This window comes from Dryas octopetala, chromosome 9, assembly GCF_963921425.1.
Source record: "Dryas octopetala chromosome 9, drDryOcto1.1, whole genome shotgun sequence".
NCBI classification, from domain to species: Eukaryota; Viridiplantae; Streptophyta; class Magnoliopsida; order Rosales; family Rosaceae; genus Dryas; species Dryas octopetala.
This window is the reverse complement of record NC_141374.1, coordinates 14,953,530-14,977,827: the sequence shown is the minus strand read 5'-3', so window position 1 is coordinate 14,977,827 and position 24,298 is coordinate 14,953,530. Positions and strand designations below refer to the sequence as shown.

The following is a 24,298-nucleotide window of genomic DNA, read 5'->3' as shown; positions in this document are numbered from 1 at the left end:
TGCCTCCAATACTCACCGTAAGGTGCAGTTGCAACGTCTTTGTAATTGTAGAGAAGCTTCTTAAAGACAGTCATCTTGGGTCTGTCGGAGAATATGAGGTCATGGGTTTTCATGATCTCGCGGGCAGCCTCAGCCGACGAGACAATGAGGACTGGCAGGCTTCGGAGATGGAGGAGCATGAAAGGGCCATGGCGTTGAGATAAGGCTTGAAGTGAGCGATGAGGGTACAAGCTTAATTGGTGAAGGTTTCCAATGATAGGGAGCTTTGGTGGAGAAGGGGGTGAGTTTGTTGGAGTAGTGGAGGACCATTTGTATACAAGGATGAGGAAAATTGCCACAAGTAGTAGTGTGAAGGGAAAAGGTTACGACAATAGAAGAATTTTTCACTATTCAGCTCCTTCAGCACTTGCATGCTGAGATTTAACATTCTTCTTCTTCTTCTCTATGTTTTTGTGTATAATATGTGATTATGGTGGTCCATTATATCATGATCAGAGCCTGCGTACTTTGCCTCTTGCTCAATATTCGGTCACAATAATACATCTGAAAGGGTCTCTTTTTTCATACTTTATTGAATAATTAGTAACCATTCACTTTGAATTTATGTGTAGTACGATGGCCCACGCCCAAAGCACACCAAAGGAGAAGAAGTAAAAATGATGAAACGACTAAATTGCAAGCAAGAGGATCCAAATGCAAGCACCGAGCACACACTTATGACTGGAGAAAAATATATACAGGGATTTGATTAAGACACAATTAAGGGGTTGTCTAACAATATGAGAGAAATGTTACAACTTTTTTAAGATAAACTTCCTTGTATATAAAAACAAAACAGCATATGTGGCAATTTGTTTAGGATCTCTCCCCAGTTGGTATAAGCTTTAAATAGTAAAGTAACTGATCGATCATTTTGAATCCAAGTGCACTATGATTAGTAATATGAAACCCAGTTTTATTAAACGTACTTTCAAAACCACAAGACAAACTGGACAAGATATCCACACCAACAATAAGGCCAAGCATAAACAATACAAACCCTGTCCAAGCTTAATAATAGAACAAAATAAATTACATCAACAAGAAAAATTCAAAAAGAAAATGGAATAGCAACCGCTTTAAGAGGATACTTTCTATGCACGGTAATACCAGTGGATTCAGTCATGTCCAAATCCTCTGCTTTTGCTCCATCAGGCAATGCCCAATTGAACTTGTGCACCACATTTGCTAAGGCAATCTCATCAACAGCCATGGCAAACTGAATTCCTGGGCAGACCCTCCTGCCAGCCCCAAATGGAATCAATTCGAAGTCATTCCCTTTATAATCTACACTGCTATTCAAGAACCTCTCTGGCTTGAACTCCTCGGGTTTGTTGTACGACTTGGGATCTCTTCCAATTTGCCACATATTCGTCAAAACTTGTGTGTTGGCTTTAATGTCGTAACCATTTACTTTCACATCTTGAGTCGACATCTTGGGAAATAGTAATGGAAGTGGAGGATGTAAGCGAAGAGTCTCCTTCATCACTGCCTTCAAGTAGTGCATTCCAACCAAATCATCCTCTGTTATGTCTCTTCCGGTTTCAATTAACCCCCTTACCTCATTCTGCAAATTTTTCATGACTCTTGGATGTCTTAAAAGCTCAGACATTGCCCAATCTAGGACCGTGTACGTCGTATCAGTGCCAGCAGAAAACATATTCTACAAGAATATTGAATAGCCAAAGTTGATTAAATATTTGGAGGCTGATTGAAGTTTTCTAATAGATATATGCGGATATCGATTAATCAACCTTAATTGATATATATAGCTGCCCTTGGTTTATTAACATAGCAGTAGAAAACACACTGTTGAAGTTTTCTGATAGATAGATAGAGAGATATAGGGAGACATGTGTATATATATTTATATATATAGAGAGAGAGAGAGAGAGAGAGAGAGAGAGAGAGAGAGAGAGAGAGAGAGAGAGAGAGAGAGAGAGAGAGAGAGAGAGAGAGGGAGAGAATTAATTACCATGATGACAGCCTTTATACCAACTCTATCAAGAGGAAATCCAAGCAAGTTTTGTTTCTGAATCCCAAGTAAAACGTCCACAAAATCCTTTTGATCATCCTCTTTCTCAATATGAACATGGCCATCATTTCCACTCTCAAAACTATCCATATGGTCTTGAACCACTCTATCTAAAAAGTCATCAAACTGCTTAGCCACCTTGTCTAATCTAGCATCCAAACCACTGACATGGCTCCACCAAGAAAGCCATGGGATATAGTCCCCAATAACGATACCTCCAACTAAAGCCGTCACTTCCCTGAAAAGCTCCATAAACACCTTCCCACCACCCCCACCACTGTACTTTCTCCCTAAAGCCACTCTACAAATAACATCATTAGTAAGCATCACAAACATTTCACTTAAATTTGAAACTGATGATGATGTGGAGGAGGAGAATATACAGGACTGTTTTATCTTGTTTATCATGGATTTGGTTTCCTCTTCTCTCACAGCTCTAAAAGACCGAACCCTCTTGTTGCTCAAAAGATTTAAAACACATATACTTTTCAGCTGCCTCCAGTACTCGCCATAAGGTGCTGTTGCTACGTCTTTTTGATTGTAGACAAGCTTCTTAAAGACGGTCAAGCTAGGTCGGCTGGAGAATGCAATGTCATGGGTTTTCACGATCTCACGGGCAGCCTCAGCCGAGGACACAACAAGGACTGGCGCACTTCCGAAATGGAGGAGCATGAGAGGGCCATGGCATTGAGCTAAGGCTTGAAGTGAGCGATGAGGGCAAGAGCCTAATTGGTGAAGGTTTCCAATGATAGGGAGCTTTGGTGGAGAAGGTGGTGAGTTTGTTGGGGTGGTAGTGGAGGACCATTTGAATACAAGGATGAGGAAAATGGGCACAACTAGTAGTGTGAAGGAAAAAGGTTTCAACAAGGAGAAGAATGTTTCGTTAATATTCAGCTCCTGCAGCATTTGCAAGAGATTTGACATCTTCTTCTTCTTCAATTATCAATGTTTATGTGTAAATGTGGGTTATGTACTTAAATATGTGATTATGGTGGTCCATTAATTTATAAGATCAAGATCGGAGCTTGGGCTTTGGCACTTGCTCAACATTCAACATTAACAATTTAATCATTGCCCATCCAATGATTCACATCCCATTACACCTCAACAGTACAGAAAACAACAGCAATTAATCCAATCAGGAGATGGGTCGAATCCGGCCTGAGGAATGCCTCAAATTTTATTTTGTTGATTGATTCGGAATCATTTTGATGTCAAACCACTGAACCATGCTTCTTCTTTTTTTAAAGGACACTAAACCAGACTTTTTTTTTTGTTTTTTGTTTTTGGCCAGGGAACACTAAACTAGACTTGAACATGAAGTTTTATTCAGATTTTTTATAAATGCTACGCATGCAGCTTCCGTATACACAGGGCCGGCCCTGAGGGTAGGCGAGCTAGGCGACCGCCTAGGGCCCACCCACCCAAAGGGCCTCCAACTTGTAAGTTGGGCTTTTTAATTAAAAAAAAAAACAAAACTTTTTTTACTATTCTTTCTTTTAGTGTAGTAGTTCTCTTTCATTTATTAACTATTTCTCTAATCATCTTTCTTTTCTAACTATTCCTTGTTGACTATTCATTCATCTTCATCATTCTCAGTCTCACAGTCCAGGGCCTCCTTCATCCATTTGACTATTCCTCTTAGTTGCTTTATACTTTGCCTCCTTTAATTAATATCGAGGAGTAAGGAAGCTCTAAAATTTGGTAACAAAGGTTTGTTGGCAGAGAATTTTGAATATAGATTGCTAAGAAGCTTACTACTTGCAGCCTAAACCTTGCCACATGTATTAGTTATCTTTAAAACTAACTCCAGCTTTTGTGTACTTAAAAGATTTTCAATTAATTCAAATCAGTTCTATTTTTTTAATTTCTCTTACTAAATTGATGGGTATCAAGTTAGAAATTGCTTATTGATTTTTTGGTCAATTAATTTTAGTTATTGAATGGCAAAGGGCCTCAAATTTTTTTCTCGCCCAGAACACCTAAATCCTCGGACCGACCCTGTGTATACATATGCTTCAGATGCCGCTTTCAGAGTTGATATTATAATCACGGGATCAACAAACTTTAGTTGACATTAACAAAGAAAGAAGAATGTGCTTTAGTTGACATTAACAAACTTTAGGCGAGCAAATTTGCTCACCACCATCACCACTCTATTATAAATTTGCCATGGGTCTGATGGGAAAGATGGAAGGGGAAGGGGTGGGGTTCTGCAGGCTTGGGCCCGTTGGGGAGCTGATGGGTTTTTAACTTTTTATTTTATTTTTTTGTTTGTTTTATTTCTAAATAAATTTTCTCTCTCATCATAATATTGTTTTTATATATTAAATTCAAATAGTTAACTATGATTAGTCAATAAGACACATGTCAAATTTATAATAGGGTGGTGAGCAAATTTGCTCTCGAATTTGTTTATATATACATATGAAACAATGAGACATTTTTTAAGATAAACTTCTTTGAAATGTGAAACCTAAACAGCATACATGTGGCATGTTGCTTCAGATGCTTTCACCGTTTGGTATAATATATATCTAAATAATTAGTAAATGATCATTCTGAATCTAACTGCACTACGATGATGAAACGATAAAATTGAAACCATTTTGGTCTCAGTTTGGTGGTTAATTATTTCAATTTCATTTATGTTGTTTCAAGTTTTTCAATTAAGTTTTCCTAGTTTACATTTTGTTATAATTTAAATTTAAAATTAAAATTTGTCCAAAATTAGACGGTGAAATCCTTACTTTTATTGATATGCATGGAAGTGCAACCGTTTTGCTCCTAGTTTTTTTCTATAAGAAATTTACATCCCTAGTTTTATATATTTATTATATGTCATTGATGATCTCTCACAAAAACTTCTATTATACTTGATTCTTCATTCCTGCTTCGGTATTATTTCAAGGAGCATGAGAAAATTTATAATTATATATTTTTCAAGTGTTCTAACTTCTAAGTTATATATACGTTGGGTACTGAACCACCAAAAAAATTTTATTTGGTTTGTTTGGTACAGTAATATTTCATTTGGTCTTTTTTTCTAGATAATCACTTATTTCCTCTTGATGTATGAAATACTTTCTTTCTTGTAACTCTCATAGTTAAAAACAATTGAATTAATATATTATAATATGCTTTTAAGAATAAAATGATTGACAAGAATTAATATCTTTGGAGTAGTTGCTAATAAAATGTTTTAGATAAAATTATATAATTTGGCTCGATATAGCTCAGGCTCGGCTTGAGTTTGATTTTTTTTAGCTCGTTCGAGCTCGGCTCGTATAATAAACAAGCCAAGCCAAGCTCAGGCTCAAGCTCAAGCTTGAGCATAATGGTATTGTGCTTGGCTCGGCTCATTTACACCCCTAATGACATCTTAGGCCTACAAATGAAACAAACACCAATTTCACAGTAAAACCCCACTTTTCATTACAGTCTTTAACAGACAAGAGAAGGTGCTCAGTATACATAGGGGTGTGTATGGTTTGAAAAATCAAACCATAAAGGTATAACCGTAACCAAACCAACATTTTCGAAATGACCAATTTGAGAACCAAAACCAAACCAAGCCTAGTCCAAGCCGATTGGTGTAATTTAACCGAGAATTAATATTGGTTTGGTTGGTTCGGTTATTCAAAAACCGGATAACAACTGATATACCCTATACCTTATACCTTATCACATATACTCATATACCATATACTAGTATACTATTATACTCAATACCCTAAACCATATACCTTTAACTATAATTGTTTTAGTAAATATATACCCTAGTACGTAGTATAGTATATAAAAACTATAAATTATAGACTAATCCTATAAAGTATAAACTATACTATAAACATATACAAACATATATAAATTATAATAGGTATAAACTATATACTAAATAAACTATAAAGTATATAAACTATAATAAACATATACAAATCTATATAAACCAATTAATATATAAAAATGAATATATATTATAAGTGGTGGTTTGGTTCGGTTCGGTTAAAACCGAAAATTTCAATATTGAAAACCAAAACCAAACCACTCATCATTGGTTTGGTTTGGTTTGTTATCCGAAAACAAGAAAACAACAAAAAAAACCAGACCAAACCAATCTAGTTGATTTGGTTCGGTTTGAAACTCGGTTTTTCGGTATTTTTGCACACTTGTAAGTATACACATCAATATCATCTCCCCACCTAAACCCTTTTCATCCAAAAGTCTTTTTCTCTGTAATCTCTCAATTGCAAACTGAAATATTTCTTAACTATGCGTAGAGATTTACCTTTCCAATGGGAAGCACCCATTGAATGAGATTAGACTAGGGGAGCTGGATCCAAGGAACTAAGGAAGGAGCTTTATTTAGCCCAAAGGACCCTAGCTATTAGCCCTAGAGGATGGACCAAGTCTTTCCATTGATCTTGCAGATAGGCTGCAGATTCAGAATAACATCCATAATTAGTATCAAGTACCCACTTAACCACATCTCTAATGAAGCTCCATATGCATACCCAAAAATTAATTAGTTTAACATTTAATTGGTTTATAAGTCTTGTTAATTTCCTCATGATGTACAGTGTCGTTGGATTGATGTAAGATAGCATGTCTACCACTAGTTTGTGAGTAATGCTATATGGGGGAACTCTCAGCATCCACACCGGGGTCATTCTCACCGTGTTTAGACCAGATTCTATATAGAAATCCTTTTATGTCCATCTTGTACAAAAAGCTTGTCTAAACTGGCATCTTATATGGTAATCTTTACACATGAAAAACTTATTGTATAAGATGAAACGTAGACAAAATCCTTTTGCTCCTCGTTCTCTATATGGTGTCCAAACCATTGTCATAGCTTAATTTTAATAACAAACACAATTTTGTTTAATCTTTCAAAATATATTACAAGACAAAGTGGACAAGATATCCACCATCAATTAGGCCAGGCATAAACAATACAAACCCTATCCAAGCAAACAATCAAATAACAGAACATAAAAATTCCATTGACAAGAACAATACAACCACACAAACAAAACCAACCCAGAAACCTTAATTAATAACTACAGCTTTCAAATCCAACCAAATAATAGGTAAAGATAGGGGTGTGATTTGGATTGGAAAATCCGAATCCGACCGATTCCTATCCGAAAATTTTCAATTTTATTCCGAATCCGAAAATGCCGAAATCCGAAAATTCCGAAAAAAATTGGATTGGAATTGGAATGTTTATGTAAATTCCGATTCCGATCCGAATTCCGATCCAAAAAATTCCGAAATGTTCCGAAGGCATTCCGATCCGATATTTCCGAAATTATGTTAATTTATTCCATATTATATATTTTATCATTTATTTAGTATGATACATATAACATATATTTTTAAAAAGATGACTAATACTATTAATATAAACATATGTACATTATAAATATATGTGTATCATAATAACATAAATGGTAAGTTGGTAACACAAACACCCACATTTTTCCGTACATGTAATTACTATTTTTTTTTTTATTAGGGAGGGGAATTGAAGATATGAGGCAATTCTACAGTTGTTCCAACTGGAATATCCCACCAATTGTAATTACTAATTACTAAATATTTAAGCTTATTATATTCAAAATTTCAAACATGATATATATTATTTGAGTAACATGTATTTATATACACATATATATATATATATATGAGTAACATGATATATATATGTGTGTGTGTGAGTAACATGCATCTACTAGTGACATTTATTCTAACAATGTTGGATGAGCTTTAAAGATTAATCCCCCACCTCTAAGATATGTGCTATTAAGCCTATTATACATTCATAGTGACATTTATTTCTCTTATATATTATGTATGTTATAATATATAATATATACCATTAAATATACACAATATATTCATCATACATAATTTATTTCTCTTATAACATACATAATCTAGCTAGCAATGAAAACCTTGCTAGATTGCATCTTTTTTTTTTTCCCTTCTTTTCTAGATTTTTTTTTATGGTAATGGTATGGGATGGTATGGTTCTAAATGTTATTTAAATTAATATTTTGAATTTTCTTTTTAAATTGGACATATATTTTAATTACATCTTAATATAAATATTGAAATGCATCATAATCTATTGTCTTTTAATTTTTTTTGTTTGTTAATTTCATCATTATTCTAAAAAAAAATCCGAACATGTTCTAAAAAATATTATGAAAATGTGAAAATTCCGATTTTTTATTCGAAAATTTCAAATGTTTATCCGAAAGTTCCGAAAATGTTATATTCCGAAAAATTCCGAAAATTCCGAGAAATCCGAAAATTCCGAATCGGAATGAGATGTTGAAATTCCGATTTTTTGGAATGGAAATTGGAACATAAATTTCATTCCAAAATTTTTTGGATTGGAATTGGAACACTCTATTTCCGATCCGATCCGGCCGAAACACACCCCTAGGTAAAGATGGTTCCCTTGACACAGGAGAAACCGATGACCGAAGTGAAGCCAGAATATCACTTTATCCCATAACATCACCACTCAATCCCCACTGAGTTTCTTAAAAATTAATTCTTTTATTTCTTTCCATCCAAATCACAGGAGATACAGCTAGTTCGCCACACGTCCACAAGACTTTCGCTTTCCTCCCCCGAGAAGCCTTATGTTTTTTTGAAAAAACTAGGCAAATATATATAGTAATGGAATGGGAGGATGTAAGAGAAGAGTCTCCTTCATCACGGCTTTCAAGTAGTGCATTCCAACCAAATCATCCTCACCTCCTTTTGCATTTTGTTCATGACCCTTGGATGCCTTAAAAGCTCAGACATTGCCCACTCTAGGGCTGTATATGTGTTGTCAGTGCCAGCAATAAACATATCCTACAAGAATTAATATTGACTAACCAAGGTTGATTAAATTAATTAATTGAATGTTCTATGTAATATCAGAGAGAGAGAGAGAGAGAGAAACTGTTTGTAATTTAGAGAGGGAGAGAGAGTCAATTACCAAAATGAGAGCCTTTATAGTAACTCTATCAATAGGAAAACCAAGCAAGTTTTCTTTCTGAATCCCAAGTAAAACTTCAACAAAATTCTTTCCATCATCCTCCTCAATATGAACATGACCATGATGATTTTCACTCTCTGAACTAGTATCCATATGCTCCTGAACTACTCTGTCCATAAAGTTGATAGAATTAGAGCATCCAACCAACCCAAAACCAATTGGCAATGGGTGGAGAGGCCCAAGACTTATAAGCACATATGCTAAGCCTTAGTTTTCCGATGTGGGACATTGCTCCACATTACTCTCAACACGCCCCCGCACGTGTGGCGAGATTTTTGAGCCTTACACGTGAACAAATTGTATTGGATGACGTGGGAGCACGTGTGGCCGTTGGGCCTTACACGCGAATAACCAAGCTCTGATACCATGATAGAATTAGAGCATCCAACCCAAAACCAATTGCAATGGGTGGAGAGGCCCAAGACTTATAAGTACATATGCTAAGCCTTAGTTTTCCGATGTGGGACATTGCTCCACATTACTCTCAACACGCCCCCGCACGTGTGGCGAGATTTTGAGCCTTACACGTAAACAAATTATATTGGGTGACGTGGGAGCACGTGTGGCCGTTTGGCCTTACACTCGGATAACCAAGCTCTGATATCATGATAGAATTAGAGCATCCAACCAACCCAAAACCAATTGGCAATGGGTGGAGAGGCCCAAGACTTATAAGCACATATGCTAAACCTTAGTTTTCCGATGTGGGACATTGCTTCACATTACTCTCAACAAAAGTCGTCAAACTTTTTAGCCATCTTGTCTAATCTAGCATTCAAACCGTTGACATGCATGGCTCAACCAAGCAAGCCATGGGATATAGTCCCCAATAACAACAGCTCCCAATAACTCCATAAAATCCCTCAAAAGCTCCAGAAACAATCTACCATCTTCTTCATCACTGTACTTCTTCCCAATTGCCGCTCTACAGACGACATTATTAGTAAACGTCCCCAAATTTTCGCTTAAAGTCACAACTGATGATGATGTTGATGAGGAGGATGAGGAGGAGGAGGAGGATATGCAAGACTGCATTATCTTGTTGATCATGGATTTCGTTTCCTCTTCTCTCACAGCTTGAAAAGACCGAACCCTTTTGTTGCTCAAAAGATTTAGAACACATATACTTCTCAGCTGCCTCCAATACTCACCGTAAGGTGCAGTTGCGACGTCTTTGTAATTGTAGAGAAGCTTCTTAAAGACAGTCATCTTGAGTCTGTCAGAGAATATGAGGAGATCTTGCCCCACCCATGAGTAAATACTTCGTATTAGCCTCATTAGACCGTACATCTTTCTTGGTATATCCAGATAATAGGTAGGAGCATAAACTGAAACATTCTGGAGCTACAAAGATAGTTATTAAATCGTTAGCACCGCATAAAAACATTCCTCCTAGAGTAGCTGTTAATACGAATAACAGAAACTCTGTTATAGCCATTTCTGTACATTCAATGTACTCTACGGATAGAGGAATACATAGAGTTGAACATAGTAAAATAAGGTCATGGGTTTTCATGATCTCGCGGGCAGCCTCAGCCGACGAGACAATGAGGACTGGCAGGCTTCAGAGATGGAGGAGCATGAAAGGGCCATGGCGTTGAGATAAGGCTTGAAGTGAGCGATGAGGGTACAAGCTTAATTGGTGAAGGTTTCCAATGATAGGGAGCTTTGGTGGAGAAGGGGGTGAGTTTGTTGGAGTAGTGGAGGACCATTTGTATACAAGGATGAGGAAAATTGCCACAAGTAGTAGTGTGAAGGGAAAAGGTTGCGACAAGGAGAAGAATTTTTCACTATTCAGCTCCTTCAGCACTTGCAAGCTGAGATTTAACATTCTCCTTCTTCTTCTCTATGTTTTTGTGTATAATATGTGATTATGGTGGTCCATTGGATCATGATCAGAGCCTGCGTACTTTGCCCCTTGCTCAATATTCGGTCACAATAATACATCTGAAAGGACAAAATTTACACGTGGTTTACACATGAAAATTCTATCTAGCATTTGGACAAAATTTTAATTTTAATTAGATTTCATTGTAACAAAATATAAACGATGAGGATTTTAATTTAAAAAATTATAACAACATAGATGAATTTGAAACTAGGATAATATAAGAAAGGTAATACTGAATTCCACATCCGTAATCCATTAGAGAGTTTTAGGGTACTTAAACAAGTCCTAGAAAATTAGAAATGTAAAAGTCAACTTTAGCTAGCTTTCGATGACATCTAGGGCCATAAATCGGCTCGATTCAGCTCAAGTTCGTATTGACTCATATTTGGCTCGTTTAAGCTCAATTGGCTCGTAAAAGAAATAAGTCAAGCCGAGGTTCGCTCGTTTATGAAACAAGCCAAACTTGAGCTTTGGTATATTAATTCAGCTCGAAGAGCTCGTGAGCAGCTCGTATTTAATTACGAGACAGCTCGTATTTAATTGAATTAATATATTATAATTAATGCTTTTAAGAATAAAATGATTGACAAGAATTAATATCTTTGGAGTAGTTGCTAATAAAATGTTTTAGATAAAATTATATAAATTGGCTCGATATAGCTCAGGCTCGGCTTGAGTTTGATTTTTTTTAGCTCGTTTGAGCTCGGCTCGTATAATAAACAAGTCAAGCCAAGCTCAAGCTCAAGCTCAAGCTCGATAAAGTTTAGACAAGCCAAGCTTGAGCATAATGGTATTGTGCTTGGCTCGGCTCGTTTACACCCCTAATGACATCTTAGGCCTACAAATGAAACAAACACCAATTTCACAATAAAACCCCACTTTTCATTACAGTCTTTAACAGACAAGAGAAGGTGCTCAGTATACATAGGGGTGTGTATGGTTTGAAAAATCGAACCATAAAGGTATAACCGTATCCAAACCAACATTTTCGAAATGGCCAATTTGAGAACCAAAACCAAACCAAGTCTAGTCCAAGACGACTGGTTTAATTTACGCATCTTAGGCCTACAAATGAAACAAACACAACCCCACTTTTCGCTACATAGTCTTTAACATACGACAATATTATTTTACGCATCAATATCATCTCCCAACCCATACCCTTTTCATCCAAAAGTCTTTTTCTTTGCAATCTCTCTCTCTCTAATGTTTTATAATGTTTACAAAGCTGGTCAACTAATTACAGCTAATGTGGCAATTTGTTTAGGATTATCTTCCCATTTGGTATAAGCTTTAAATTAATAGTAAAGTAACTGATCATTTTGAATCTAAGTGCACTATGATTAGTAATTAATATGAAACACAATTTTATTAAACTTTCAAAACTACAAGACAAAGCGGACAAGATATCCACACCAATAATAAGACCAAGCATAAACAATACAAACCCTGTCCAAGCTTAATAATAGAACAAAATAAATTACATCAACAAGAAAAATTCAAAAAGAAAATGGAATAGCAACCGCTTTAAGAGGATACTTTCTTTGTATGTTAATACCAGTGGATTCAGTCATGTCCAAATCCTCTGCTTTTGCTCCATCAGGCAATGACCAATTGAACTTGTGCACCATATTTGCTAAGGCAATCTCATCAACAGCCATGGCAAACTGAATTCCTGGGCAGCCCCTCCTGCCAGCCCCAAATGGAATCAATTCGAAGTCATTCCCTTTATAATCTACACTGCTATTCAAGAACCTCTCTGGCTCGAACTCCTCGGGTTTGTTGTATGACTTGGGATCTCTTCCAATTTGCCACATATTCGTCAAAACTTGTGTGTTGGCTTTAATGTCGTAACCATTTACTTTCACATCTTGAGTCGACATTTTGGGAAGTAGTAATGGAAGTGGAGGATGTAAGCGAAGAGTCTCCTTGATCACTGCCTTCAAGTAGTGCATTCCAACCAAATCATCCTCTGTTATGTCCCTTCCGGTTTCAATTAACCCCCTTACCTCATTCTGCAAATTTTTCATGACTCTTGGATGTCTTAAAAGCTCAGACATTGCCCAATCTAGGACCGTGTACGTCGTATCAGTGCCAGCAACAAACATATCCTACAAGAATATTGAATAGCCAAAGTTGATTAAATATTTGGAGGCTGATTGAAGTTTTCTAATAGATATGTGCGGATATCGATTAATCAACCTTAATTGATATATATAGCTGCCCTTGGTTTATTAACATAGCAGTAGAAAACACACTGTTGAAATTTTCTGATAGATAGATAGAGAGCTATAGGGAGACATATGTGTACATATATTTATATATATATATATATATATAGAGAGAGAGAGAGAGAGAGAGAGAGAGAGAATTAATTACCAAGATGAGAGCCTTTATACCAACTCTATCAAGATGAAATCCAAGCAAGTTTTGTTTCTGAATCCCAAGTAAAACGTCCACAAAATCCTTTTGATCATCCTCTTTCTCAATATGAACATGGCCATCATTTCCACTCTCTAAACTATCCATATGCTCTTGAACCACTCTATCTAAAAAGTCATCAAACTGCTTAGCCACCTTGTCTAATCTAGCATCCAAACCACTGACATGGCTCCACCAAGAAAGCCATGGGATATAGTCCCCAATAACGAGACCTCCCAATAAAGCCGTCAATTCCCTGAAAAGCTCCATAAACACCTTCCCACCACCCCCACCACTGTACTTTCTCCCTAAAGCCACTCTACAAATAACATCATTAGTAAGCATCACAAACATTTCACTTAAATTTGAAACTGATGATGATGTGGAGGAGGAGAATATACAGGACTGTTTTATCTTGTTTATCATGGATTTGGTTTCCTCTTCTCTCACAGCTCTAAAAGACCGAACCCTCTTGTTGCTCAAAAGATTTAAAACACATATACTTTTCACCTGCCTCCAGTACTCGCCATAAGGTGCTGTTGCTACGTCTTTTTGATTGTATACAAGCTTCTTAAAGACGGTCAAGCTAGGTCGGCTGGAGAATGCAATGTCATGGGTTTTCACGATCTCACGGGCAGCCTCAGCCGAGGACACAACAAGGACTGGCGCACTTCCGTAATGGAGGAGCATGAGAGGGCCATGGCATTGAGCTAAGGCTTGAAGTGAGCGATGAGCGCAAGAGCCTATCTGGTGAAGGTTTCCAATGATAGGGAGCTTTGGTGGAGAAGGTGGTGAGTTTGTTGGGGTAGTAGTGGAGGACCATTTGAATACAAGGATGAGGAAAATGGGCACAACTAGTAGTGTGAAGGAAAAAGGTTTCAACAAGGAGAAGAATGTTTCGTTAATATTCAGCTCCTGCAGCATTTGCAAGAGATTTAACATCTTCGATCTTCTTCTTCAACTATCTATGTTTGTGTAAATGTGGGTTATAGATGTGATTATGGCGGTCCATTTATAAGATCAAGATCAGAACTTGGGCTTTGGCACTTGCTCAACATTCAACATTAACAATTCAATCATTGCCCATCCAATGATTGACATCCCATTACACCTCACATTTTAGTTTATTGATTGATTCGGAATCATTTTGATGCCAAACCACTAAACCAGACTTCTTCTTTTTTGGAAGGACACTAAACCAGACTTTTTTTTTTTTGGAAAGGACATTAAACCAAACTTGAACATGAAATTTGATTCAGTTTTTTAATAAATGCTACGCCTGCAGCTTCTGTATACTATTAAACGAGTTGTTTTAAGAGTTAATATTATATTTGAAAATTAGAGCAAAAGGTCACGACATTTACACTATTTTGCAGTTGAGGATGCCACTTTTAATTTGTTTCAATTAAGGACTCCACTTTGTTTTAAGGTGCAATCAAAGATTTTTCGTCACTTCCGTCAGTTATATGTGTACATGCTTGATCTGGAGGGGCATTTTTTACTTTTCCTTTATCAAGTTGATTAATTAATAATAAAAATTAATAAAATCTTTTAAAAATAAAAATAAATGGATTAAATACAAAAATAGTCCATAAATTTTACAATGAATCTCTATTTGGTTTACTAACTATAAAAAGTATCAATTTGGTCCACGAACTTTTCAAGTTGTACCAAAACAGTACAAACGTTAACTTCCAAAGAAAAATTTAACTGAAATTGGTCATGTTCACATCAAGTGACAACATTTTCATGGGCATTTCAGTTTGTTCATCACATTTTCATGTAATCAATTTCGTTAATTTTCGGATGAAAGTTAACGTTTGTACTACTTTGGTACAACTTGCAAAATATCAAATTGACATTTTTTATAGTTAGTTGACCAAATTGAGAAATAGTGTAAAATTCGTGGATCATTTTTGTATTTAACCCTAAATAAATTATTAAAAAAAACAAAAAATGAACAAAAAAATACAAAGCAAAAGTAGCTAGCTGCAGATCGAAACCAACCCTTCTTCCCCACCAACCCCTTCTGCACAACGGCCTCCCCCACTCCCTCCTTCTTCTTCCCCACCAACCCCTTTATAGCAACAAAATGGAGATTGACAATCTAAAATTCTTGTTCCCCCCACATTTTCTTAGCAACAAAATAGAGATTTACAGAAATCAAGATCTGAGAAAGAGTGACTAAACAAAAAGACATAACTTCCTTTGATGTCCTTTGATGCAAATGAATCACAACCCACAAAAATAATTCCGGATATCAAACACAGAAGCTGAAACGAGGCCAATGCTCCCATTTTCTCTCAGTTTCCTCAAAGACAAACAGTACCCAGAAGAACTCATCCACCCATCGCTCAGAAAATAGAAATTAAAGCTTTGGGTTATCAGCCGTCACTCATCTCGACCCCCTGTCGCTGGTGGCCCAACGAGACCCACCTCAGGCCGGCCCAACCCACCCAGAATCCGAAAATCCCAGTCAACCGAGACCCCCCTGCCCTCACGTCGGCGAGGATGGAGGCTCGGGTTGGGTTTTGATCCGAGTTTTTTGGTTGTGTTTCTGGGTAGCAGAGAGACACCGGGAGAGAAAGGGAAGAGATGGTATCACTTTGGTTGGTGGTGATGTTGCCGACATTAGTCGCCGGACAGAGGGGGAGTGACCGGGGTGATGTCGCGGGAGGGAGAGAGTGCAGGGGAGAAAAGAGTGAGGTCGGCCGGGGAGATAGAGTGCAGGGGAGAGAGAGAGAGAGACTGAGAGAGTTTTGTTTTTTGTTCATTTTTTGTTTGTTTTTTTAAATAATTTATTTCTATTTTAAAAAGATTTTATTATTAATTAATCCACATGGCAAAGGAAAAATAAAAAATGCCCGACCAAGTATGTGCAAGTCGCGTGACACAATTAATTGACGAATGTGACGGAAAATTTTTAATTGCACCTTAAAATAAAGTAGAGTTTTTAATTGGAATAAATTGAAAGTAGCATTCTCAACTGTAAAATGGTGTAAATGTCAAATCTTTTTGCTCTAATTTTTCCTATTATATTCATTGGATCAACAAACTTGGTTGACATTAATTAACAAAGAAAGCACAATTTGTTATATACCTATGAATTAACAAAGAATGGGACAATTTTTCTAAGATAAAGTGGAGTTTAAGAAATAAAATTTTGGGTTTTGAAGAAATTTCGACGGAAATTTCAATGGAAATTTCGACTGAAATTTCGAAGATTTTTAAATTTTGACAGAAATTAGACGGAAATAACGGAAATTTTGAATGAAACTTTACCATATGTTTATTTAACATATTATCTACTACATTGATAAAAAACATTGAAGAAACTAAATTATATAGTAAATTTCATGTGATATAATATGAATATAATGTACGCTGAAGGCAAATACTATTAAATAAAATTAGTATAATGAATAAATGAAATTAGTATATTCTTTATATTCTATAATTTATACACTAAATCTTATATACTATATATACTAAATCCTATAAACTCTATAATATATACACATTTTATATACTTTATAATGTGTATTCTATATTCTTTAGGATATGGTATAAGATATTAGAGTTTAGGCTCTTTAAGGTATTTTTAATTATTTTTATACATAAATGTATTAGGATTTATAATTTAAAAACAACTAAATGAAACCCCAAATTTTTTTTTTTCTTTCTAATTGCACAAAGACCCCAAACCTCAACCAATCCTAAACCTTTTTTTTCCTTTTTTTTTTCTTTTCTTTCCTTCCTTCCTTTCTTCTTTCTTCCCATGACTTCATCTTTTCCTTCTCTTTCTTCTTCCCACTGCCCAGCCACCAGACCCACTTCTCTTTCTTCTTTCCCACTGCCCAACCACCAGACCCACGCCCAGAGACCTTCTCTCTCCTCCCTCTTTCTCCTCCCTCCTTCTCTTCCTCCTTTTTCCTTATTTTCCTCCTTCCCCGGTCTCCCTCTCTTCCTCATCTCCCTCCCCGATCTCTTCTTCGTCCCCGATCTCTTCTCTCTCTTCGATCTACTGCCTTCAGCAACGACCGACGACAAGGCCAGCTCGCCTCTTCCTCCCGTTTCTCCCTTTGGTCTCCACTTCCCCGAGCCGAAAATTTCACCGAAATTTCAAGAATTTCGAGAAATTTTCGACGAAATTGTCGAAATTAGGACGAAATTTTTTTAGTTTGGTGTTAAAATTTTCATACCCTTAAAAAACGAAATTTTACTCCCTAGTGGAGTTCTTAATTTGAATAAATTAAAAGTAGCATCCTCAACTGTAAAATGGTGTAAATGTCAAGTCCTTTTGCTCTAATTTTTCCTATTATATTCATGGGATCAACAAACTTGGTTGACATTAATTAACAAAGAAAGCACAATTTGTTATATAACTATGAATTAACAAAGAATGGGACAATTTTTCTAAGATAAACTTCTTTGAAATGTGAAACCTAAACAGCATATGTGGCATATATGTTGCTTCAGATGCTTAATTTCACCGTTTGGTATAATATCTAAATAATTAGTAAATGATCATTCTGAATCTAAGTGCACTACGATGAAACGATCGATAAAATTAAATCATTTTTGTCTCTATAGTTTTGTGGTTATTTTAATTTCGTTCATCTTGTTTCAAGTTTTTCAATTAAGTTCTTTTATTTTACATCTATATAATAAAACATAACGGTTTTTGAATCTTAAAATTTATCTTCGGGTATGAATGGCCGAGATTGTTTCGGTTTAAATTCAATGGTCAGTTATCTATTTTCCAAATTTATTTTCTCACCCATGAGAATTGGTTTGCCGCCTCTCTCTTTTTAATTAATTTTCCATTAATACACTCTCCTTAATTAATTTTTCCTTAATTTTACATATTTAATTTTTTTTTTTTTTGGGTCTTTCATTTGGGTTGAACAACTAGGTTTGTTTGTATTTTTTATTTGAGAATAAAAATAGGAGAAGCCTATTAAACGAATTACGTTTGCCAAAATATTAGTGTTTGCGTAATAGAAATAGCTGCTTCACACTCGCAGGAGAGTCTAGTATTGTTATAATTTCAAAGTTTAAAATAAAAATTTCGTCTAAAATTAGACGGTGAAATCTTTATTTTTATCAATATACATGGGAGTTCAATAATATGAATTTTAGGACCGTTTTGCTCCTTAAACCGTAAAGTCTAACATTACACGTAGTTTTCACATGAAAATTTTATTTAACATTTGAACAAAATTTTAATTTTAAACTTGATTGTAACAAAATATAAACTATGAAAATTAATTTAATTTAAAAAATGGAATATGAAATTGAAACAAGGGTAATATACGAAAGGTACTACTGAATTCCACATCGGTCATCCATTAGAGTTTTTTAGAGTGAACTTAAACAAGGCCTGCAAATGTAAAAGTCAACTTTAGCAAGGTTTGGATGCATGCACCTTAGGCCTACAAATGAAACAAACACAACCCCACTTTTCGCTACATAGTCTTTAACAGACAAGAGTATTATTTTACGCATCAATATCATCTCCCAACCCATACCCTTTTCATCCAAAAGTCTTTTTCTCTGCAATCTCTCTCTCTAATGTTTTATAATGTTTACAAAGCTAGTCAACTAATTACAGCTAATGTGGCAATTTGTTTAGGATTCTCTTCCCATTTGGTATAAGCTTTAAATTAATAGTAAAGTAACTAATCATTTTGAATCTAAGTGCACCATGATTAGTAATATGAAGGGATTGAAGATTTAAATTTTTTTATTTAAATTTCATAGTGTACGCAGAGAGTGAAGTCCCTTCAGCAAAAACTAATAAAACGATCTAAAACCCCAAGGCGCATTGGGACCTTCGGCTGCGGTTGAAGTTAGGATATCTTGCACTTTAGCTGCGGTTAAAGTGAAGATGTGCGCGCATTGCAATTTATATTTCAATATACATCGAGTGTTAATTCGTATAATAGGGCATTCGGGGTCACAGTGGTAAAATGCATGGTATGTGACGTGCAGGCCTATTTGTTCTATTATATGGATAAACTCTTTATCTATATTATAAGGCTAAAATCGAGGAAGTGTAGCACAACATTCATGCATTAATAAGATTATTATATTATATATTATATGCTCCATGTTGTATATTTTCATTGAGCTTCAGTATAATTAATTTTGCATAGATAATGTTGATTGTCCCTACTAAACCATTGGCTAGAGCTTACCCCCTCATAGACTTTGTAGATACTGTAGCGAAAGACAATGCAAAATCAACCGGAAGTAATTAAGGTGATTAAGCATAAACAAAGTCGGAGTTGGTTTTAATTTTGAAACTGAGAAGGATGTAATGTACATAAGTACGACTTATTTTGTAAATTAAGCTTGAATTTAGTAGTGGCACAAGAATAGTACAAAGTTTATCTCCATTTATTTTATTTTCTCCATCACATGCATTCTGGATATAGAAGTTCATTCTATAATTAGAGTGTGATTCACACCTTAATCCGTGATTAATTCCTAATCCCGGATTGGGGTGTGACAACTCGAGCGTCAAATTTTCAAAAATTTAAAAAAGAGGTTAAAAGTCTTTAATTAACTTTAATTTGAGTTAAATTTTCAAATTTCTCTTTATACATACATATGAAACAAAAACTGGTCTATTATTTAAGATAATTAAACTTCTTTGAAATGTGAAACGTAAACAGCATATGTGGAAGAATATTGCTCCAGATGCTTTCCCATTTGGTTTCATATTTAAATAATTAGTAGTGGTTCATTCTAAACCTAAGTGCTCTATGATGAGTCAATGATCATAATCTATTTGGCCTAGTGAATAACACTCAATCTCCCCATAAAATGGGGGGATGTTCAAAGTTCAAATCTTATAAACGTTGATTAAATAAAATAAAAAAGTGCTCTATGATGACCGTAATGGCACACACCTTTTTTTTTTCTTTTTTTGAGGAAACTGCTTCATTCATTGCAAACTAAGTTGGGATTACATCAGAAAAGAGGGTGGGAAGCAGCCAACTCGATCGGCTCCTCCTCAACCCAGGAAACAAACTCATTACAAGTTAGAGAAAACTTGGCAACTGCATGAGCTGCCTTCCATGGGGTTGAGGAAGAACTCCTTCAAGAAGCCAAAGCTTTAAATGGCACACACCTTAAGCGCACACACACACACAAAAAAAAAAAAAAAAAAAAAAAAAAAAAAGAGATGAAACTACAAAATCTTTTCTCTGATGATAGCAAAATTTATTTTCAAAGGTAAATTATGTAAACTAATGAACTGACAAAATGATTTCTTTATTATTAATCTCAATGAATCGTACAAGTCTTAAAAACACCAGAGAATTAAACTAATACAAATTTGACTAATTTAGTTATCCATTAACTAATTAATACAGGTGAGAGTAGCATTCCTCTACAGAAAGTCCATCAAGTATCAGGTGGTCTATCATATATGCATGCCCCCTCAGCATAAAGAGCTCTTGCAGTTACTACTGAAGCTTACAAAAATCAGGCAGATTATGTGTTATTTGCAGAGATGGATCATATGATTCACATCTTGAAGACGCAATAAGGGTGCTGTCACATTTTAATTAGTTTATTGATTGATTTGGAATCATTTTGATGCAAACCAATAAGTTAAACAAGAAGTTATATTAAATTTTAAAAAAATGCTTTGCCTGCAGCTACTGTACTAATTTTGTTATTAGCCTTTTTGTTTTAATAGTTAGTATTGTAATCATGGGATCAACAAACTTAGTTGACATTAACAAAAAAAGCACCCTATGAAAAGTTCATCGCATGAAATTTGTTAATACATACATATGGAACAAAAATGGGACTTTTTTTATGATAAACTTCTTTGAAATGTGAATATGTGGCAGATTGCTTAAGATCTTTTCCCCGTCTGGTATAAGATTTAAATAATTAGTATATGAATGATGATGATTACTATTATTATTAAGCCTAGAGGGACAAAATCTTTCCTTATAGCAGATAGCTGAGTGTAAACTCAAGAGGCTAACACTAAGCTGCAGACACAGAATAACATCAATTAAGTAGCAGGTAGCCACTCATCTCCCATCTCAAAATTAGGAACTAAGCTATTTGCATAACCAAAAAATAATTAATTTAACATTGGTGTATCAGTGTTGACAGTGTCTTTGGATTGATAAAAGATGCACACAAGCATATTGTAGCATGTTTTACACTAGCTCGATCGAGATGTAATGCTACATGTAACACATTCACATTTACTAACGAAACGCATATGGAAGTATCTGGTTTCCATCATCTGCAGTTAGGTCTAATGACTCAATCCAAACATTTCCCAACATGACTGCAGATCAATGTATTCCCTCCTGCCAGCCCCAAATGGAAAACTCTCCCCAGTTGGTATAAGCTTTAAATAGTAAAGTAACTGATCAATCATTTTGAATCTAAGTGCACTATGATTAGTAATATGAAACACAATTTTATTAACTTTCAAAACTACAAGACAAAGCGGACAAGATATCCACACCAATAATAAGGCCAAGCATAAACAATACAAACCCTGTCCAAGCTTAATAATAGAACAAAATAAATTACATCAACAAGAAAAATTCAAAAAGAAAATGGAATAGCAACCGCTTTAAGAGGATACTTTCTTTGTACGGAAATACCAGTGGATTCAGTCATGTCCAAATCCTCTGCTTTTGCTCCATCAGGCAATGACCAATTGAACTTGTGCACCATATTTGCTAAGGCAATCTCATCAACAGCCATGGCAAACTGAATTCCTGGGCAGCCCCTCCTGCCAGCCCCAAATGGAATCAATTCGAAGTCATTCCCTTTATAATCTACACTGCTATTCAAGAACCTCTCTGGCTCGAACTCCTCGGGTTTGTTGTATGACTTGGGATCTCTTCCAATTTGCCACATATTCGTCAAAACTTGTGTGTTGGCTTTAATGTCGTAACCATTTACTTTCACATCTTGAGTCGACATCTTGGGAAATAGTAATGGAAGTGGAGGATGTAAGCGAAGAGTCTCCTTCATCACTGCCTTCAAGTAGTGCATTCCAACCAAATCATCCTCTGTTATGTCCCTTCCGGTTTCAATTAACCCCCTTACCTCGTTCTGCAAATTTTTCATGACTCTTGGATGTCTTAAAAGCTCAGACATTGCCCAATCTAGGACCGTGTACGTCGTATCAGTGCCAGCAGCAAACATATCCTACAAGAATATTGAATAGCCAAAGTTGATTAAATATTTGGAGGCTGATTGAAGTTTTCTAATAGATATGTGCTGATATCGATTAATCAACCTTAATTGATATATATAGCTGCCCTTGGTTTATTAACATAGCAGTAGAAAACACACTGTTGAAGTTTTCTGATAGATAGATAGAGAGATATAGGGAGACATGTGTATATATATATATTTATATATATATATATAGAGAGAGAGAGAGAGAGAGAGAGAGAGAGAGAGAGAGAGAGAGAGAGAGAGAGAGAGAGAGAGAGAGAGAGAGAGAGAGAGAGAATTAATTACCAAGATGACAGCCTTTATACCAACTCTATCAAGAGGAAATCCAAGCAAGTTTTGTTTCTGAATCCCAAGTAAAACGTCCACAAAATCCTTTTGATCATCCTCTTTCTCAATATGAACATGGCCATCATTTCCACTCTCTAAACTATCCATATGCTCTTGAACCACTCTATCTAAAAAGTCATCAAACTGCTTAGCCACCTTGTCTAATCTAGCATCCAAACCACTGACATGGCTCCACCAAGAAAGCCATGGGATATAGTCCCCAATAACGATACCTCCCAATAAAGCCGTAAATTCCCTAAAAAGCTCCATAAACTCCTTCCCACCACCCCCACCACTGTACTTTCTCCCTAAAGCCACTCTACAAATAACATCATTAGTAAGCATCACAAACATTTCACTTAAATTTGAAACTGATGATGATGCGGAGGAGGAGGATATACAGGACTGTTTTATCTTGTTTATCATGGATTTGGTTTCCTCTTCTCTCACAGCACGAAAAGACCGAACCCTTTTGTTGCTCAACAGATTCAAAACACATATACTTTTCACCTGCCTCCAGTACTCGCCATAAGGTGCTGTTGCTACGTCTTTGTAATTGTAGACAAGCTTCTTAAAGACAGTAGACCTAGGTCGGCCGGAGAATGCGTGGTCATGGATTTTCATGATCTCTCGTGCAGCCTCAGCTGATGAAACAACGAGGACTGGTGCACTTCCGAAATGGAGGAGCATGAGGGGGCCATGGCGTTGAGATAAGGCTTGAAGGGAGCGATGAGGGTGCAAGCCTAATTGGTGAAGGTTGCCAATGATAGGGAGCTTTGATGGAGAAGGTGGTGCATTTGTTGGAGTAGTGGAGGACCATTTGTATACAAGGATGAGGAAAATGGGCACAACTAGTAGTGTGAAATAAAAAGGTTGCAACAAGGAGAAGAATGTTTCATAAATATTTAGCTCCTGCAGTATTTGCAAGAGATTTAACATCATCTTCTTCTTCTCTGTGTTTATGTGCATAATGTGTGCTATAAATGTCATTATTGTGGTCCATTTATAAGATCAAGATGAGACCTTGGGCTTTGGCACTTGCTCAACATTCAACATTGCAGCTCAACGTACTGAAAACAACAGCAATCCAATCAGGAGATGCGGAGATGGATCACATCTTAATTGAAGACGCTATAAGGGTGCTGTCACATTTTAGTTTATTGATTGATTTGGAATCATTTTGATGTCAAACCAATAACTTAAACAAGAAGTTATATTAAATTTTTTAAAAATGCTACGCAACTAATTTTTTTTTATTAGCCTATTTGTTCTAATAGTTAGTATTGTA

The 24,298-nt window shown here is 35.7% G+C and overlaps 3 protein-coding genes and 1 pseudogene across 3 annotated transcripts; all 4 read right to left on the bottom strand.

Annotated features, from left to right (window-relative positions):
- Positions 1 to 1,090: 1,090 nt before the first annotated feature.
- On the bottom strand, positions 1,091 to 2,998 carry LOC147274616 (cytochrome P450 736A117-like). The gene is made up of 2 exons (XM_086255919.1): positions 2,015 to 2,998; positions 1,091 to 1,702 (listed from the first exon to the last, which is right to left on the bottom strand). Exons 1-2 carry the CDS (start codon positions 2,996 to 2,998, stop codon positions 1,091 to 1,093), a joined length of 1,596 nt encoding a protein of 531 aa, XP_086112045.1.
- A 5,752-nt stretch (positions 2,999 to 8,750) lies between these two features.
- Positions 8,751 to 10,968, bottom strand: LOC147274615 (cytochrome P450 736A117-like; annotated as a pseudogene).
- Positions 10,969 to 12,527: 1,559 nt separating this feature from the next.
- On the bottom strand, positions 12,528 to 14,391 carry LOC147274614 (cytochrome P450 736A117-like). The gene is made up of 2 exons (XM_086257185.1): positions 13,408 to 14,391; positions 12,528 to 13,139 (listed from the first exon to the last, which is right to left on the bottom strand). The coding sequence occupies exons 1-2, from the start codon at positions 14,389 to 14,391 to the stop codon at positions 12,528 to 12,530; spliced, it is 1,596 nt and encodes a 531-aa protein (XP_086113311.1).
- A 7,647-nt stretch (positions 14,392 to 22,038) lies between these two features.
- On the bottom strand, positions 22,039 to 23,952 carry LOC147274613 (cytochrome P450 736A117-like). Its single transcript, XM_086255916.1, has 2 exons — positions 22,969 to 23,952; positions 22,039 to 22,650 (listed from the first exon to the last, which is right to left on the bottom strand). The coding sequence occupies exons 1-2, from the start codon at positions 23,950 to 23,952 to the stop codon at positions 22,039 to 22,041; spliced, it is 1,596 nt and encodes a 531-aa protein (XP_086112042.1).
- Positions 23,953 to 24,298: the final 346 nt, after the last annotated feature.